Source organism: Sinocyclocheilus rhinocerous, unplaced genomic scaffold, assembly GCF_001515625.1.
Source record: "Sinocyclocheilus rhinocerous isolate Xijiao unplaced genomic scaffold, SAMN03320098_v1.1 scaffold1858, whole genome shotgun sequence".
In the NCBI taxonomy this organism is placed as follows: Eukaryota; Metazoa; Chordata; class Actinopteri; order Cypriniformes; family Cyprinidae; genus Sinocyclocheilus; species Sinocyclocheilus rhinocerous.
In genome coordinates, this window is record NW_015647052.1 from 657,135 (window position 1) to 676,724 (window position 19,590).

Genomic DNA, 19,590 nt, shown 5'->3' on the forward strand with positions numbered 1-19,590 from the left:
TGTGTGTGTGTGTGTGTGTGTGTGTGTGTGTGTGTGTGAAATAAAGCAGAGATGATTATGTGCACACACCTCGTGCGTTCCTGCCTCTGGGTCTGTCATCCTAACGACAGAGAAATCCCCATTTCGGTCACCATTGGCATCTAGAGACACCTGGCCAGCAATGCCTGTATAATGGAATGTGAGGAATGATCAAATTAATTAGTTTGAAGAGTCAAACATTCCAAGGAAAACACCAGCAAGAGTCGACAAATTCCGGGTGGGCAATACAACAGGAAATCTCATCCGCCTCCTGCCGTTTTTGTTGGCTTTGACTGCAAAAATGGTAATTTCATCTGTACATCTGTGTTCCTGAATTCTTGAGATTTTTTAAATATTATTTAATTAACAGGAAAACATGACCCTGTTCCTGATTATTCTGGCCGGGCAAAACATTGTTATTTCACGTTTAGTTGTCTTGCTGTGGTCATTGAGACGGGTCTGGACTGCAGACTTGTCTGAGCACTTATTTTGGAAGGGAAGTTTAATGAATTACAGTGGCAAGAATACTGGTGAGCCCTCTTTTACAATAATAATAATAATCACTACAATAATGGGAATCAAATGTGGTGAATAATAATGGGAATAAAATGGGACTTGGTCAGTGTTAGGATTCCAGTATTCTCTTTGCAAAACAATTATTATTATTTTTTTTTCCTAATAATAAGCTTTGAGTGTAACGTACCCTTTAAAGGGCCCATGAAATGCATTTTTTTTCAATTATTATTATTTTATAATGTTTCCTGAGGTTCACTTATAATCTTAGTATGTTTTTTGCACCAAAAATGGTCATAATTTAGATATAAATGGTCATTTTCTACCCTGATTTAGTCATCTGATTTAAACGCTCAGTTGAAATGGGCGTGCGTGTCTGATGTGAGATTTCAATGTAAATGCCCACTGCTATGATTGGTTAACATCTTTGCATATATAATGAGCATTACATGTGGATCGCTCTTAAAAGCTTTTACTGCGTTTGTACTACAACAGCTGCCACTAGTTGTGAAAAGGGTTGATTATAGCATTATAATAGCATTATATTCAGAAGCATCAAAGGTCGCAGTGCTGTACATGATCTCCTTATTGCAACACAATTTTTGCAATCTAACACTTTTATTATAATTAACACAGTGAAAACACAATGCTCGTTGAGACTCGTTAAGCAGTATAAACTGTGTCTTTGATTATATCAGGATTGGTTTACACGCTACTAACAGGAACAGTGTGAAGTTGATAGTTTAGTCACTGGCTTGATTCACTTACGCATAAACAGCAGTAAGGTAAATTGATAAAATTAGCATTTCACATGCACACTACTTTCTTTTCCTAACAGTAGTAACGCTCTTGTGACTGATTAACAGGCGTGAGTTGTTTAGAATAAACCTCCTTGATTACAAACGACAATGTTAAGGGGCATGTCGAGGAGAAATCATGACGTCATGATTCTCCTGATTTCAAATCCTGGCATTTCAGAAGGGTAGAAAAGAATAATTCATTTTTAAACTGGGAAATTAGTTTTCAGTTTTGAGCTACTTCATTTTTTTTCTTTTTTTGTGGTAAGCGCAATAAAATCTTTTCAGGATTCGTTGATGAATAGAACGTTATAAAAATACACATTTTATATGATAAATGTCTTTACTGTCACTTTTGATCAATTACTGTGTAAGAGTATTTTAGACAGGTCTTGAATCATACTACAAACTGAGTGTGCATATTTCATGCATAGATTTCTCTCTTTTACACAGTGAACACATTCAGGGCCTTGCATTAATTTAATGCTATACCCCTACCCAAGATGCACACATGCAAAATCAGCATGATTAACACAAGTGTAATGTTTATTTTCTCATGCAATCATCCTATTCTGACACCGTTTGGCTGGTGCTTCATCCAGACATGCTAATTAGGAGGTTTCACTTGATTACTGACGAGATTGCTGCCACTATTTACTTTCTCAGTCGCTGAACTTTAACACAAAATTGAACCAGTCAACCCTCACATTTCTCTGAGTATATATTTGCATTTCAGAATTAAAGCTGCGGATTCATTTTTGCTATAAAATGCAAGTGACGTCCAGCATAGGCCAGTGTCAATAGCACTTGAGCGGCCTGATTTCAAAAACATTAAGTAGAGGGAAAAACAGCATTTATTTGTGAATTACCTTCAAATGTTCTGTTCCACATGCTGTGCGTGATTTCCAGTCCATCGTTTTTCGTCAGACCGTTGCTCTTCACCTCATGCAAGGCAAATGCATATAGAATCAAAGCATCATGGAACCCCTCCATAAACATATTGACCTGCAATGTAAAAAAAAAGAAAGGGGGAAATGGAATACATTTGCTTTATTTATTTATTTATGCATTTATGCATTTATTATTTACAGTATACATGCATTTATTTTTAACATTTCTTAATTTATATTTATATATATATATACAATTATTATTTTCCCTATTTGGACCTCCATAGCTTTTCTTTCATTTACATAGAATCACAAGATATTATTAGAAAACTGTAAGTAAAGGTTCAAGAGTGAATAAGATGGAGAGGATCCATAAACAGCACTACATTGTTCAATGAAATGTTAAGCAATTAAAGAATAATGCGGGCTACCCAGCTTCCATGAATACTGAAAAGCACGTACTAATAGATGCTCATGTTATGCTACGGATTAATGGTCCGTTACTGCCGCAGAGCTGTATGCTGCATGTGCGCAGCCCAAGGCAAACAATAGTAAAACCTGGTGCTTAGTCAGTCTGCGGTCCAGGGGAGATTCGATAACCGCTGCCAAGATTACTGTATATTTACATTCACCCTCAACTGTCTAATAAGAGTAAAACAGCAGGAAAAGCTGATATAGTCATATGACTGTTTATATACATATTCATTTTTGGAAGCGTGAACAGAGGTGAAATCTCCAAGCATTCAGAGCATAACAAACCCTGCCGTGTTTTCCTACAGAGCACAGCTTGCGATTCAGCAACACGATGTATCGGACTGAACATTCCTCATGCAAAAAAATGTCATGCTTTCTCATTGCGAAACAAATCCTGCTGATATTTAAGATCAGTCACTATTGGCAACAGTTTGTGTAAAACTGATGGCATCTCAGTTCAAGAATGTGATATGAAAGGGATTTCGAGGGGATTTTGATTACATTTCTATTATTTTAACTCGGAAGTTAAAGGAGAGGTCTCAAGGACTGTCACCCACGTTGAGATTTGTGGTTTTCCATCACAGTTTGCAGCACCTTTAAATGAAAACGTGATTTCTTATGAAACAAAAATAAATAAATCCACTGTAAGGTTTTCTTCACTTCTTTTTAGTGCCTGTTTAGCCTGCCCATTTCAGTTTTTGTTAATTAAAATATAACCTATACTTTGACTAAAATCAGAGTCTTATTTATGAAGTTTATTCCATGTCCATTTAGTAGGCTATAATTCATATTACTTTTCATATATATATATATATATCTCAAAGTTTAAGAAATAATGTTTTTAGTTTTTAATTCCTCCATAGAATTTGGGAGGGGAGAGAAAACTGCATAACGACATTAATTCAGAGTTGGCCCAACTGCAGTGATTAAATCAAAACAAGCCCTGCATCATTAGAGTGAATGTAACTCATCCTCAGGGCTCACTGGACTCACTGTTTTTACCAATAAGTCTGTTTCTGTTTATTTGGGCGGATTAACTTCAGGCTCTGGCATGAAAAGGTGTAACCACATGTCAGTTTCCTCACCCCGGTGAAAAATTACCCAGTGCAGTCTTACTGTTACTATCAGCTATACTGCAATGACAGAAAGGCAAGAACAGAATTTTAAGATGCCATCTATGGAGAAACAAATATGAAATATGAAAAATAAATTAATAAATGACCTACTGGGGCATAATGTTTATTTCACACTTTTTTATATTTATTTCCATTTTTATTTTATTTATTTATTTATTTTTATCTCTTCGCCTATTTCCTCATAATGAAATGCACCAAAAAAACAAAACAAAACAAAAACATGAACGCCAACCAAATGTTCAGACATCTTCCATTTTGTATGTGAAGAGCTCAATCACTGCATTAGGACTTTTTCTCATTGATTGAAGATGACTCAAAACCTTACATGATGAAGCCTTTCAGATGAGTGGTAAAACCTCTTCAAACAATGAGAATCAAAGTCCAATTGCAATGGCTGAGTCATATATTCTGTAATGACCAGGTAAGAAAATTAAGAAATACAAAGATCTTCTTTATTCTTGTACCACAATTAAACTATACTGCACTGCTTATATATATATAAATAAATAAATATATTTCTGCTGAAATTAATTTATGATTAATAAAAAAAATAACATGATGAAATTAAATACAATTCATTTTGTGCCATTGGGTCATTTATGTTTTTTTTTCTTTTCTTTTTTTTCATTTTATGTCATTTTATAATCCCATTTCCTCATTTATATATTTGATTCATGTTTAAGTCCTCCATAGCTCCCTTTTCTTTCTGACCAAACTTTCTCTGAGCATTATTTACAATGAATTATAAGATTAGATAGAGAAATGTGATAAAGGTTTACATGAGAGAATTTCGCAGATTCAGTCCAACTTGTGTGCGACAGTGTCTATTCTGAAAACAGCGACACCCTTCATTGTTGATCAAATGGAGATGATTGAAGCAGAACGAACTGTCTGTAATAAGTCTGTGACTTCCTTTGTTTGTCTCAGTTTAGCCATTCGGCCACAGTGAGTTTAGATCCTGTGAGATGGTTTTAGGGGCCCTTAATGGTCAGCAAAGCGGTTGACTGCATATCTTGTTCTAGATAAGGGTTGTTGAGAAGAAAAGGAAATAAGCAACCATGGGTGGCCTTAAATTCATATGCAGTCTAGTGCATTGAGTTTGATCATCTCTAATGAATGTTCCTAGTCGCTTCACTGATCCTCCTTCTCAGGCTGAATTGGTTTTTAATAACTTTGAAGCAGTTCTGCTCAAGTACAGGCAGATATATCTTAGAGCCAGTTGCCAAGCATTAAAACCTCATTAGTTGAAACCTGACCCTGAATTGACTCGACTTTAGCTGTGATTAGATAATACACACCTGAGGAGATCGGTATTTTGGAAATGCTAAATCTGTGTGAATAGAGTTTCTGGGGATTAATTGAGCCTTAGTGGTTTTGTCATGCTGGAACTTGATAACCTGCAGTGACGCACACCGAAGGGCGAGCCGAAGTAAGAGGAAAATAAGTAACAGATAAACCCGAGGGCCAACAGATGACAACTATTACTAAGTAAGATGAAATACATGTCAATCTGACTCAATTCATACTTTGGTTCTTTTGAAGAGAAAATATGAAAAATAGTTTGTGTTCTGTTTTTAGGATCATTTCAAAACCTTTTCTTCCAAGAGTATTTTGCAAATGGAAAATGTAGAATAAACTTTGGAGAAATCCAATCAATCACATAAAACATGAAATACATTATTAACATAAAACATGTTCCTAATAACTGTGGTAATCCAACACACCCACCTACTGGTTATCAGTGCATAAAAATGCTTAGCATTTTTCACAGGCTCAGTCATTTTAGAGTCGCTAAGGACGATTGACAGCGCCTTTGGATCTAAAACTGCACTTTTTTAATACCCATATTTTACGAATCTTTTAAAGGTCTTACTTTGTAGCTGGATTATCCTGTAGAGTCGACCTTCTAGAATGTTAACAGTGGAAGCTGTCATTTATCCAGCAGATTTATGTTCTGCATATGGGGGGCTCTTTGCAAATGAGTATGGCTGCATTTCCTGGCAGCTAGTATGAATTGCTAAAATCTGTGTGGATGCTCATAAGAACACCACTCACTGGAAGCCAATTCCAAAAAATGTATCACCTTCCTTAATAAATAAAGTGAGCATTCTTCATTCAGCTCATTAATTCAGCATGAACACCGCTGTCAGAAAAAAAACGGAGCAGGTACAAGCGGCAGCTACAAGGAGAAGGCCAAGTTTGTGAAACATCACATTAGCCTGTGCTTCTGTCAGGTAAGGCTTCTGCTTCTCTGGGAAGTGTACTCATACAATGAAATAGTTGTATTCGGGACAATGAAGTCCTGACATTCATATTTGCAATGAGAACGGTCTTTGTCTGAATACTTTTCTTTCTATATAATGGTGGTCCCCTGCAAGGGTCCAGCTCAAGACTTTTGAGGCTCCTGCTGATACAGCAATTGAGTCAGTCAAAAGTGGCAGGGCCCCCACTGAGGTTATTAACCTTGGTACTTCGATTCGTCCACAGCTCTTTGTTTCAGAAAGACAGTTCCCGCTGTCTTCCTTATAAAAGCTTTGACGGCTTTTCAAAGGAAGCTGACATGACGGGAAAGAGCCAGACCAAAATATGGGGCCTGTGTGAAACGCCAAGTCACCCCATTCAAAGGCACTTAAAGTGTGAATGCACCGTATTTTGACTTTAAACTGGGTGAATAAATGAATCAGCTGCTCTCTGAACCGTGCAGGCCACAAAATAGATGGAATTGCAGGAAGGGGCTTATGATTGATTGATTGATTGATTGAGTGACTGATTTGCCTGAATACTGTTCACAGGGGATAATGAGGATGGTGTATTGGAAAATAGTCAAGAAGGTTCTGCGACATTTTCATGGTTGGATGTTTTTCGATTAATCTCTTTTGCATTTCTAATGTATACACTACAAGTAAAATTATTTATTTTATTGAACGTACAGTCCAATATCAACAGATATACATGTAAAAAAACTCTAATATCAGCTGATAACCAATTTAGTACCAATATATCGTGCATCCCTAAATTTTCATTTATTAAAAGGATGAAGAAAATGTTTGTAGGAATTTAGATCTGCAAAGACCTGACCAAATGTATCTGAAATACAATAAAATTCTGAAATGCATTTGGGCTTTTGAACATGACAGTATTCACTATTGTATATTTTTAACATTATATTCAGTAATTTTGTTTCAAAGACTCACGTACAGCACTGCAGCCTTCGCAGACAGGGATGTCTGACTGCTGTAGTGACTTTTTCATTTCCATGGAGAAATCTTCAAACTCTGCCTTTGTGGACCCAAGCAATGTTACAGTGTTGAGAAAGCTGTAGGCAGCCTTGGCCTCATTGTCATATTTGTCTCCTCTCCTCCAGGATCCATCCCCTGTAAAATAATGTTGTATTTTCATTGTATGTCATGTTCACATGAGCATATCGCAAGATTTGCCATAGAAAAGTACATCTCTTAAAATAAGGACATTATACGAGCATGTTTTGCCTGTTTCTGCTGATAAAACCTCAATGACAATGGCTGAAATATCTACTCTGTTATGTTTGCTGCAACAATGGCGCTTTTAGATATACACAAGAACATCAGTGGAACATCCTGGACCTGCACACCAGACAATATCCAGGCACAATTGTGTTGAGCCAAATGTCTCCTGAATGTAATCTCTATCAAGCAGAAGAGCTGGGCCTCTTTTGCAGTTCAGTGTAGATAGCTTCATTGTGCTAGAGGGTCATAGGACAATCTCGTATGACTATGGCTCATCCTGAGAACTAAGATAAGCTCTGTAATCAGTGTGCAACAACCATAAGTACAGTAGTGGAGCTTTACCATAGGAAGAGGAGTTGAAAAGCTCAATGTTGAAGAAAATGTGGCTGTCGCTGGTTAATTTTCGTCGATGGGCTGCCAGCATGAGGTCTCGTACCGTGTCCGCCTTGGCACACATGATCACCACTGCAAAACGAGCAAGAACAGAATGTTATTTGTCATTCAAAACGACTAAATTAGGGTACCACCCCCACCAATGCCGCCTGATTCACGTTTATAATGTTTAAACGGCATTAATGACTAGGGTTCCCTAGTAAAAATGCATTTATTTTGTGCTACGTATACTACAAATACATTTACATATATGTGCTTATTAAAATACCCTGCAATTGTACTTTTGGTATACTAAACTGGTATACTTAAAGTCTGCTAAATTGGAACAACTAACTTTGTGCTTAATGCACTTTAATTGTGCGGAAGTAGTGCTGAGGTCCAACATTAAGTATATCTGAATGTGATAAAGTGGAACTATTGCAAGTATACTTCAGGTACACTTTTTTTTTTAAATATCTTGCATTTAAAGACTGATATTTTACAGCGATCATACAATCCTTATTAATAGTGATATTAAAACACATTTTAGTCATAATATTAAGAAATGTGCATTGTGCAATAGAGAAATACTCCAAATAAAGTTTAATTATAATTTTATATCAGTACGTCTTAAGTGATGTGTCAATAAATATGTTAATGGATTTGAAGTATACGTGGTATGAAATAAATGTATTTTAAATAAATTATGGCATAGGTTTTTTTTTTTTACTAGGGTTGATAACCAAGATAATTATAAAAAATAATACAGTAACCACATGATTTTCATAATTTTTTGGTTCTGTTAACAGTTCTCACATGTGCTTTCCACCGATGAGGAAGGAAAACTATACTAAAATACTCTGAAATTGTTACCTGTGTTACTATTTAGCACAAACATAAAGCACACACAGTACAGTCAGATTCTCGAGCAAATTACTTTTTTTTAATCTTTTTTTTTTTTACATTTTTGTTCTTTTCACAAACATACCTGTACAGTGCGACCAGTGATGTGTGATTCCTAAGTGAAAGACTCTTAAGCCAGTTACTTTTAATGAATCATAAATTACAACTATTCAATCAGTTGGTGTACTTTCTCAATCTGACTCACTTACTGAAATTAATTTCGCCATTTACAACTCCATGAACCAAAAACGAATACAATGTCATGGTGTATTTACATTAGATGAAACTAAAGTTTTTTGCTTTTAGTATGAATATGTCGGCCTTAAGGATATCTATAAGCTAGTGTTCTCTAAAACATTGACAAAATTTGCGTTTAAAAGACTTCAAAGCATTCAAAACTTACGGTCTCTCACTTCAACGGATCAATGATTTTGATTAAATCTTTCTACACTTCAGCTCCTCATTAGTATGCTCTCTACAATCTGAAGCATTCTGGCCTTACACTGTAAAAGATTATTATGATATATATGGCAAACGGCATCTATTCCATTATATAGGGGTTAGGGAGCAATTCAGACACTTTAAACATGCTTTCCACTGGGGAGAATGAAGTCTGGTTTTCGTGTCAGTGTCATGCGAACCTCCATACACATTTGAATTCTACACAGAATCCTGTATTTTAAAGCACACTGGAGGAAGTCAAACATCATAAACTTCCTGTTTCAGTGGAAATTACGTCAACACATTGAAAAACTTAAGTGGGACTTGTGAGACCTAAATCAGCTAAATCAGCACCTAAATCAGTTACCGACTGGTTGTTCGTATGATAATACTGTACTGATAATCGTTCATTTCCTTACGATTCCCATTTCTATTTATGGCAGACAAAACAAAGCACTGTGTTCTCGTAAGAGTTTCACAGACCACAAATTCAACATGTACATTAAGTTATTATAGTCTCGATCCAGAGAATGTGCACAGTGCTGTTAATTTAAGATCAATTATGACCTTTATGCTACTGGCCAGCTTTACAAGAGCATGTGGCATTGATTCAGTTATGTAAGCACAGGCTCATAAGTACCATAGAATAACTTCTTTTTGACCTGGCCTAACAGAAACACAGTCTGAGGTACAAAATATTTTCCCATGGAGCAAGGAGGTCAAAAATAAATAAACAAACAAGCAAACAGAGGGTTTTTTTTTTTTTAAGTTGCAAAGCGACCCATAAATAGGAAGATTCAGAGGATTGGAACTTTCCCCACAGCTCAGTCAGTGTAATGCGCTGCTTGAAATATCCTCAGCTGAGTGGGACAAACTTCACCTCAGTATTCCTGCACTATAGCACCCTTTAATTAGAGAGCGCACAGCACACTACAGGCCCTGTGTTCGCTCTCCAGTGATTCCATGGGGTACAGCTCCAGCCAGCAATATTTCAAAAATCTGGATTTTCCCACTGACACTAGTTACAAATGAGCTGAGGAATGCAAAGAGGCAACACATGGCACACTTACTGTTGGTTGTGCCGCATTTAATGCACCTTGGGGTCTATATACACTGATAAAAATGATTCTGTGGTGAAGTACGGAAAAACAAATGTAAATTCTACATTAAATAATTTAGTTCAGGCAAGAATTGAAAAAAGAGAGTAAATTCTATATCAATACTCAATTCAAGCTTGTATAAATTGAACTTATAAGTATATTTTACTTAATATATATTTATATTTTTAAGTATATATTAATTTTTTGTGATGTTTACAAGGATTTCTTGAGTAAATATCAAAGTTATGATACAGGTGTTCCCATCATGCACTGGGGCATGAATAATTAATAAGGTTGATTTTTATTTTTATTTTTTACTGTTTTTGAGTTGTATTTACACTGTTTTATGGTTGCTTTTTGTTGTTAAGTTTAGTAACTTGCTGTTTTGTGACATCTGGGGTTCATTTTCTACTCAGAATGAGCCATTCATACTCTAGCCACTGATTGTTACCGTCATTGTGTACCAAGTATTGAGGTCTCTGTGTTTATTTGGGTATTAACTATATTGTGTAGACATATGATCTTAGAAAGTGTAAAGCTGTTCACTGCCTTGTTTACTTGGATGTTTCAAAGTCAGGGGTGTCCAAACTCGGTCCTAGAGGTCCTTTATCTCCAACTTGCCTCAACACACCTGCCTGGAAGTTTCTAGTATGCCTAGTAAGACCTTGATTAGCTGGTTCAGGTGTGCTTTATTAGGTTTGGAGCAAAACTCTGCAGGACACCGGCCCTCCAGGGCTGCATTCCACTCCACTTTTAGACACGCACTTGCGAACTTCCCTAAGCACTTCCCCTCGGGGGAATCCCCACTGCCATTTTGAAGTACATTCCAGTTCGTGAAGTGGATGAGGGAAGTTTATATGGACAGACCCACGACCCCTCGATTTTGACCGAGGGAGCGAGTCTGCTTCATATGCACACTTCAGGCCGCTCCATAGACCACAATGCAACACGATTGTGATGTCATCGCAGATCGCGTTTAATTTATCCCCACCCCAAACACCTCTATAATATATCAATGATTTTTTAAAACATTTATAACAGCCCAAACATACCTATATACATATAGAATGCTGCACCAAACAAATTCATAAGGAAAAAAATGTAAACAATAAACCAACCCCATAGCTGATTCTAAGTGATCAAGGGCTTAGGACGTTCCAGTTCAGCACATTCCAAGGGTTCCGCCAGAAGTGGACACTTATGCAACGTAATCAATGACGTACATCCGAGTAAACGAGACGGAGGGAAGTTTGCGATTGAAGGGCATAAAAAAACGGACTGGAACGCAGCCCAGAACAGAGTTTGGACACTCCTGTTCTAAGTGAACCATGTGCTTTAATAGCATTGCTTTTTTTCAGTGCTATGTTGTTAAAGTAAAGTTTACAAACAATGATTGAGTAAAATGTACTTAAGTATTGCAGAGTAAACGTCAAATGATTAAAGGGGTCATATGATGTTGCTAACAAGAACATTATTTTATGTATTTGGTGTAATGAAATGTGTTTATGCGGTTTAAGGTTCAAAAAACACATTATTTTCCACATACTGTACATTATTGTTTCTGCTCTATGCCCCGCCTTTCTGAAACGCATCGATTTTTACAAAGCTCATCGGTCTGAAAAGCGAGGTGTGCTCTGATTGGCCAGCTATCCAGTGTGTTATGATTGGCCGAATACCTCAAGCGTGAGACGGAAATGTTACGCCACTTACCATACTGTGATGCCCTGTCCCGGCACGATGAGACAAAACTAATAAAACCCATTATAAATGAGGCATTTGTTGCATCCAGTGGGGACATAAATACGGATTGAGCCGTTTTAGAAAGGCGTGGACCAGTCTAAACTTTTATAAAGAATATCTCTGAGTTTGAGACTTTAGTCTTTGCAACTTTAGGGATCTTATCTATTCACGAGCAGCTTGTAACACTCCAAAGAGAGAGGAAAACTTGAAATCGCATCATATGACCCCTTTAAGTAGAAATTACTCAACAAACTAACTTGCAAAGTTAAATATACTTATTCTCTTTAATTTTACATAACCCTTTAATTTGACAATCTAAGTAGATTTGACAATTCTATACTTAAATTTACTTTAAAGGGGTGGTTGACTGGGTTTTTCTAGGCTTGATTGTGTTTATGGGGTGCAGTCTCACATGTGTTCATGCTTCGTTTTTTAAAAAACACATTATTTTTCACATAATTTACCTTTATTCCACACCGATCTGTCCCTTCTCTAACAAACGCCTCGATTAGTGAAAATAAGTGTATAAATGGAACATTTTGTTGGAGCTGATCTGACGATCTGAATGAGAGAGTGAGAGAGAGAGAGAGAGATGCAGAGCAGGGTGACGCGAGGAACAGGATTGAGAACTGCTGCTTTAGAACATTGGTTTTGAAGCTTGTGAATCCATTAGAATCGTTAGAAGACAGAATCGCGATTCATATATGAACAGATTTTTACGTGCACCCCTAGTTTTCTCTTCCTCTTCTGTAAAGCAGCACAACATGGCCTCGCCCCCTTTGTTGCATGTTCCCGGGGCGGGGTTTATCTGGGTTCGTGACGTAACGGACCTGGGAAGAAGCTCGTTGTAGTCCCTTACCAGCCGTTTTTGTAGGCATTAAACTGACAGAATTTTAAAAGATATCTCCGTTTGCATTGAACTTTCAGCGCTGCAACTTTGCAGATATTGTTCAAACAGCAACATTACACACTAACTAACGTTAAAAAAGTGAAATAGCAATCAACCACCCCTTTAAAAAAAATATGTGTGCAAAAACATTCAAAAAAAAATTTAAGTAAATTTTACCTTTTGTTTTTTTCAGTATAGAGGCATAGTGTGAAAGTGCACATGGAAATAATATTGTTGTGCAAACTTGTGCTATATCGCTACTGAGTATAAGGGTTTACTGTCTTGCCCCTCTGTCCGACTTTGGCAGCATGGCAGAGAATACAAAATAAGCAGGGCTATAATGACATATCTCTGGCTTAGTAAATTCACTCCCTGAGGACCACTCTGTAGGTTTCCAACAAGCCAGTTTGGGCTTCTGTGCTCACGTCATTCACTGTCAAAACACTGCAACACCATATGCCATCCTCATTAAAGTGCCCTATCTTCTGACATTTAGCCTCAGTGTGGATCATTACTTGGAATTTTATTTATTTACGCAGTCAACAGCCAGATCTGTCATTCTTATCTGCTTATTAAGTCTGATGCCACACGTCACAGTTTCCAGGTCCAAACATTCTATCAGATATCAAAAGTAAACATCAAACTGTGCTATTATTCACTCACAGTGAGCTGTAGTACCACCCAAACATCATGATCCTAACCTCCTAACCTTTGAAATCTCAGATGGCCAGATAGTGATTCATCTTCTATGAATTGATAAAATACTTGTGTCCAGGGCGCCATGAGTCCAGAGACTGTGGTGTACACTGTACATTTTTATAAGCTTAAAAGCTTAAATGTGTGATATGAATAAATAGTGCTCATAAACGGCTGTCGAGACAGAATTCTCAGTTGAAATGAGTAGAGGCTTGGACATTCATCTATTGTGAAGCCCTTAAGTTGATTCTGATTGGCTCAGCCGCAATTTTGAAATTTTACAAAGGTTTTGCTTTTCACAATCTTTCAAGGCACAGCAACTAAAACATACTTTTAAATCAGCGATCATGTGCAGGCTGGGCCATGTTATTAAAGTTATCTGTATTTTATTACATTCACCTGTGCCAATCGACACGCTGCAGCTTCATGCAACAGGTTGAAAACCGCTTAACGAAGACTGACAACAACAAAAACAAGGGCATCGCAATAGCCAAATGAATCAAATCAGGCATCACAGGTGCTGGAGAACGTCCCAATGACGTCCTCTAAAGATGCAGGCTGCAGGCAAAGACAAACTATTTGGCAATCTGCACTGACTTCTGATTATGAGAAACTGTGTGAGAGAGTAGATAATGATGAATGCTGTTATTATCAGCAGCCAACATAAATCAACTTGCTTACATGCTTGTGTCACTGACCACTTCAGGGACAACAATGAACACTGCTGCAGTATGCATTTTCAAGTTAAAATGAAACTTAAAATAAAGTAAAATAAATAAACCTTAATAAGTAAGCCATTTGTAGTGAAATATGTACAAACTTGTAATGTGACAATTGATCAGTAAATTTTATACCCAGATACATTACCATCTTTGCCATCTGTACTGTATCACTACTCACTACTACAGTAAGTAGACCACTGCAGCCTTTTATGAGCCCCTGAAAACAAAACAATGAAGTGTCTACCATGCCTGGAATACTAATTCTAATGCCAGCAATCTACCTCATGGAACAGGCAGGCTGCATCATTTAGCATTCAAAATGCTAATTTATACGGTGTCTATGGCTATAATTTATGGTAATGTAAACACAAACTTTTATGACCGTAGTGCTACGGCCATCTATCTGGTCACAATCTTTAAAGGTTTCAAAATATGTTAATTTATATGTGATGTTTCCTTCTTGAAGCAGATAAATTTGGATAAATTTTATTTTGGAATAATGGCTGCCTTAGTACTAATATTCAACTGCTGATATGACCAACCATATAATCATGCATAATTAGGATAGCACAATAATAGGCTTATCAGCTTTTAAAAAGGAGGACAAAAGCTTTCCATAACTTTTGATGTTAATGTCAAATCAAACTGTACAGCATTTGGCCACTAATTCAACTGTCTGTTGTTAGAAGGCAGATGCCAACATGGACATGCAGTGTTGTCACTTAAAGTCGCAATGTAGATAAAGAAGAGACAATCTTTTTTTAGTATTGTAACATCAGAGAGAAATGGATTATCGCAAAGAAAAAAAAAAGTAAGACTGGAACTTTCCATTGGCTGTTCTTCACTAAAGAGAAGCCTGACGTTTCACCGGAAGATATAGTGATGGCATTTTGGTTAAAAGTTACAAGTAAAAAAAAAAAGAGTGGGAGAGACATGTATGGATGCCAACTTTGAATTGTGACTTTGGTGATGGCCCTGTGGACAGGTTGATTGAAACGCCATCATCCTCAAAAATCAGACAATACTGTATGTATATATATATATATATATATATATATATATATATATAGTATATAAGCCAGACTACAGTATAAAATTTTGGCCATGCTGCTTTTTTAGTTAGGATGCTTTACTTTAAATGATATAAAAATCGTGGCATTTCTGATTAAATAAAAATACTCTTACTTCTGCAGAGAAACTACACCTTAGGGTGGATTCTGTGAATATAAATGTGCAGTTTAATGTTACACTTCAGAAAAGGCTTGAAACAGATGTCAAATTTTGCCCAGAGTGTTTGGGTGGTGACCTGAAAAATTCCACATTCAAATATCTGCATGGCCTGTGATGGGCAGATCAAAGGAAGTATACATGTCATCATACGAGGAGCATTCCATACTTGTACCTTTACAGTTGCTGTGGGGGACTGCAACATGTCGAGGACCTTTAGCTGCTGTGAACTGGTAGAAAAGGGAAAGAACTATAAAAAGCCTCGAGAGGAGTAACCCTGGCATTGTTAGTGTCAAAACAGCCCCAAGACAGCATTAACCTCCTACCCCGCTTCAGTCATTCCATACTGACATTTTCAGAATTAGTGGAACATTCCTTTAATGACCAGCATTCACGCAATATGCTTTAACTTGAGAAACCTAAGATGTTCATTTCGACGCACAGGACTGTCTTAGGAAAGTGATACAGGGGACTGCGCCTTCTGCAGGGCCCCTGTATTTAGGCATATCTGTATATTTTCTAAAATCGACAACATTCTTGCTAAGAATGTAAGAAATGCACTGTTTATGAAACAGGATCGGTAAGGAGGTGCACAGTCAGACTTTCTGAAACGGCACAGATTTGGGGCAGACGGATATGATGTTTGAAAGCAGGCTAAAACAGCAGACAGTTTATAGTTTTGACAGCAGGAATATCTTTTAGCGCCACAATGTGTCCAACACCAATAGTAGCAGTGCGCTCCAGGCAGAGTGTATCCACTCTGGTTATTAAGAATCAGCCAGGCAGACAGCACATGACTTTACTCGCCATGAGAAAAGCTGTTAAAAAGTGCTCGAGGATGTCTAGAGGAGTGCTAAAGCCTACAATTGTTCCCCAAAATTCCAACAGCTCTTGCTCAGTGTTGACTGCCTGTCAAAATTCTGACCATTTTTTCCACAAGCTTTCATATGGAGTGCAACTGACCTCTTGTCTATCTTTACAAACAGGGAGCCCAAGGAGATCAGGAGAGGTTTAAAACAGCCCTAGTTAGAAAAGTATCTGCATTTGTATATCTTCTATATCGCTCTTGTTCGTTGCACCATCCTTAGCCGTTTAACATGCTGTGGATTAGGACTGCTGTTCACTTTAATGCATTATCATTTGGTGTAAACACCACTTCAAGAAAAAACTAAGTTCCAGTTCCAGTTTAAACTAAAAGTCACTTAATAACATAAAGAAATGTGTTGACCAGGGGCAATACTTTGCAAATCCACCCTCTTGACCTGTGAATACCAGAGGTGAGTCACAACTCACTGCAGAGAACAAGCTGCTGGTGAAAAATATCTGACTACACTGATTTTTTAGGTATGTTTTTCAAAGTAATATTCTCTACAGTGTTTTCCAAACATTTTGTCAGTTGCGTACCCCTACAGTCCCATCACTTTAGTTCCAATCAACACCAAATCAGAAATGTCTATCCTTTAAATCATTTTATAATGAATTTCTTTAAAGAAATTATATTACCAGGTATGAAAGGCAGCAAACAGCATTTAAATAAACAATGTGCTATTAATTTACATCAGTTAACATAATTCAACAATAGGGAAAAAAATAAGCCACATTTTGAATTTGAAGTGTTTTTGGCCTTAATCGTCACATACAGCGATTGTTTGTTTGAGATGCCTAATAGAAGGCAATTCTGCTTAGAATGATATAGGTGTTTTTAACAAATCTGATCCCAAGGCCCATGCCCACTCCCATGTCCCTAATACATCATTCATTTGCAATGGAAAAAAAGGTTGTCCTGAGTTAGCTTGTTGCTGTGACTTTATGTGGAAACATGTAATCTCATCTATTTAGTATCAATGTGGATTACTACCACTTGTGGTGTTGTCTAATAGTACAGATCTAGGCAGGTAAATGAAAGGTAATGGCCTCAAACCCAACAAGATGCCATCCATTCCACTTGTGCAAACTATCACCTTCTGGCAAGAAACTTAATCCTTTCTGCATCTATGGCAAGCTGTTTTATTTCATAAAGCTCATTGTCTGTAATAAAGCCTGAGTAGATAATATTTACTAGTGAGAGAGAAGAAACCAGGACTAGTACCTAATGAGTAGTTACTAGTAAAACGGAAACAAGTAGCCTACCAGCAACAACTGGAATACATACTAATCTGAGATGAATGGTTGAAAATAATAGAACGACAGATCCCCATGCAATTTAATGGCAAAAACAGGTAACAGTTATAGTGCATATAATGAATACGTACTAGCGACCTACTATAAGACTAATTAAGTAGCCTATCTATAAGTATGAACGTCAAATTCATTAATACTAGTAGGCTATTTAATTAAAAAGTACTAGAAACAAAGTAGACACTGATTCGTTTTATGGAGTAACTGTTAAAACGGCTTGCCATAAAGCATTTGGTAAATGACAGACAAGTAAAACGAGTAGGCTACCTTCGCTCCCATAGACAGACGTGATGATCCCGTCGGCGTCAACTCTTTCCTCGTTCGAGTTTAACAAAGCGTAGTCAGTGACGATGTGGTACTCTGAGAGCACCGTAAAAACCCCCTCTATCGTAAAGTAACAGTTTCTCTCGTCTTTATCATCGTCGTAAATCAAAGATGCAGTCCTCCAGCCGAAACGTCCGAACATCGCCTGAAAGGTCTCAGCCATTTTCAGGTAAGTTGGAGCGATTCTTGTGAGGTGCGAGTACTCGGTGGTTTTCAAGCTGAAGCCGGTGGCCAGAGCACCTGCTGAGATCACGGGGATGTTCCAGTGCGATGCCACTCTGACCACCGACGCGGCCGTGTACTCGCACACCGGACCGAGGACCAGGTCGGGACGCTCGTCTCTCTGCTTGTCCACGAGCGCGTACAAAGCGTCCATCCCGCACGCGGAGTTCTCATACTGCAAATTGAATTTCAGTCCTGCAAACGGCTCTGCTCTGCTGAGGGTTTTTATCGCGTACTCAATAGCCGGAGAAACTCTCTGGTAAGAGAACAGGTATGTGTTGTTGCGAGGCAGCATGACCATCACGTCGATGTTGTCAGTCAGTGCACTTGTCCTACCAGGCATCATGAGTACTACCCAAATGAACAGACATAGTGACATGAAACATGACATCTTTAACACCAATGAACGAAGTAACTGATGATTTGTTTTCTTTTTGCAAAGCTTTTGAACGTTTTCCCCCCCAAGAAGATTGTTGTATAAATTAAGACGTATCCTTAATTGAACTTAGTATGGCAAAATCCCACTCTTTCTGTTTATAAGTGAGAGATGTGTCATGTGTGTCTGTCTGTCCTGTGAGTCTCTCCAGAGCCCCTCTCTCTTCCCCTGTTTGGAGTCTTCTTTGGGTCTCTGTCTGACTCTCCGCTTCCCTGTGTAATTACTCTTGTTAGGATGTGTGAAGTGTGCGGCTCGACTGGTCACCACACACGCTGCAGTCTAGGAGGAATTTTCAAGCATCCTTTCATTATTATTCCTGCGTCATCGCTGCTCAGCCCGCCCCCTCCTTAAAGCTACAGTGTCGCAATTCACGACGGTCCACAATTTCAGTCGAGATTTAATGGTTAAAGTAGCGTTAATATAAAAATTATATTTTATTATAAAGCACATTTAAAGACGACACGTGTGGATACAAATGTATGTACAAATTACAAAAAAAAGACATAAAATGTAACAAGCCCTTAACCAACAATAAAACGAATGAAAACTGGAGTGATATGTTCCCTTTTTTTAGTCCCAGTCAGAAATCTAGCTATAGCTCAGGGGTTGCCAACGTCAGTCCAGGAGAGCCACAGTCGTACAGAACTTCGCTCCAACCCTAATCAAACACACTTAAACCAGCTAATCAAGGTCTAAGAGTTGCTAGAAATCTACAGGCAGGCGAGTTTTGATCAAGGTTGGAGCAAAACTCTGCATGACTTGCGGCTCTCCAGGACCGACGTTGGTCATTCCGCTATAGCATTTTAGACCGATGTACAGTAATCTAGTAATCATTGCCTTACAGTACAGTGACATAAATCAAAAACATCATACTTCATAGTATCAAAAACAAGTATATGTAATTGTCAAAATAGTACTCCTCTCATGAAAGTTAGCAAAATAATCCCTATTGTCTGTATTGTAGACTATGGGCATTCACTATACAGGGAATAGTGAATGAGTCAACGATTATGGGCACATCAAATGT

General features: G+C 37.6%; 1 protein-coding gene across 2 annotated transcripts in view; it reads right to left on the reverse strand.

The window, feature by feature from the left end:
* The window catches only part of LOC107708637 (atrial natriuretic peptide receptor 3-like), a 22,495-nt gene extending 3,643 nt beyond the window's left edge, over positions 1 to 18,852 (reverse strand). For both annotated transcript variants that reach the window (XM_016512920.1, XM_016512918.1), the window contains exons 1-5: positions 17,849 to 18,852; positions 7,656 to 7,778; positions 7,027 to 7,202; positions 2,198 to 2,333; positions 70 to 164 (exon numbers count right to left, since the gene is read on the reverse strand). In XM_016512920.1, the coding sequence (XP_016368406.1) occupies positions 70 to 164; positions 2,198 to 2,333; positions 7,027 to 7,202; positions 7,656 to 7,778; positions 17,849 to 18,518 (1,200 nt within the window). In that variant the 5' untranslated portion in view covers positions 18,519 to 18,852. The remainder of the gene's footprint in view (positions 1 to 69; positions 165 to 2,197; positions 2,334 to 7,026; positions 7,203 to 7,655; positions 7,779 to 17,848) is intronic.
* Between the last annotated feature and the right edge of the window lie 738 nt (positions 18,853 to 19,590).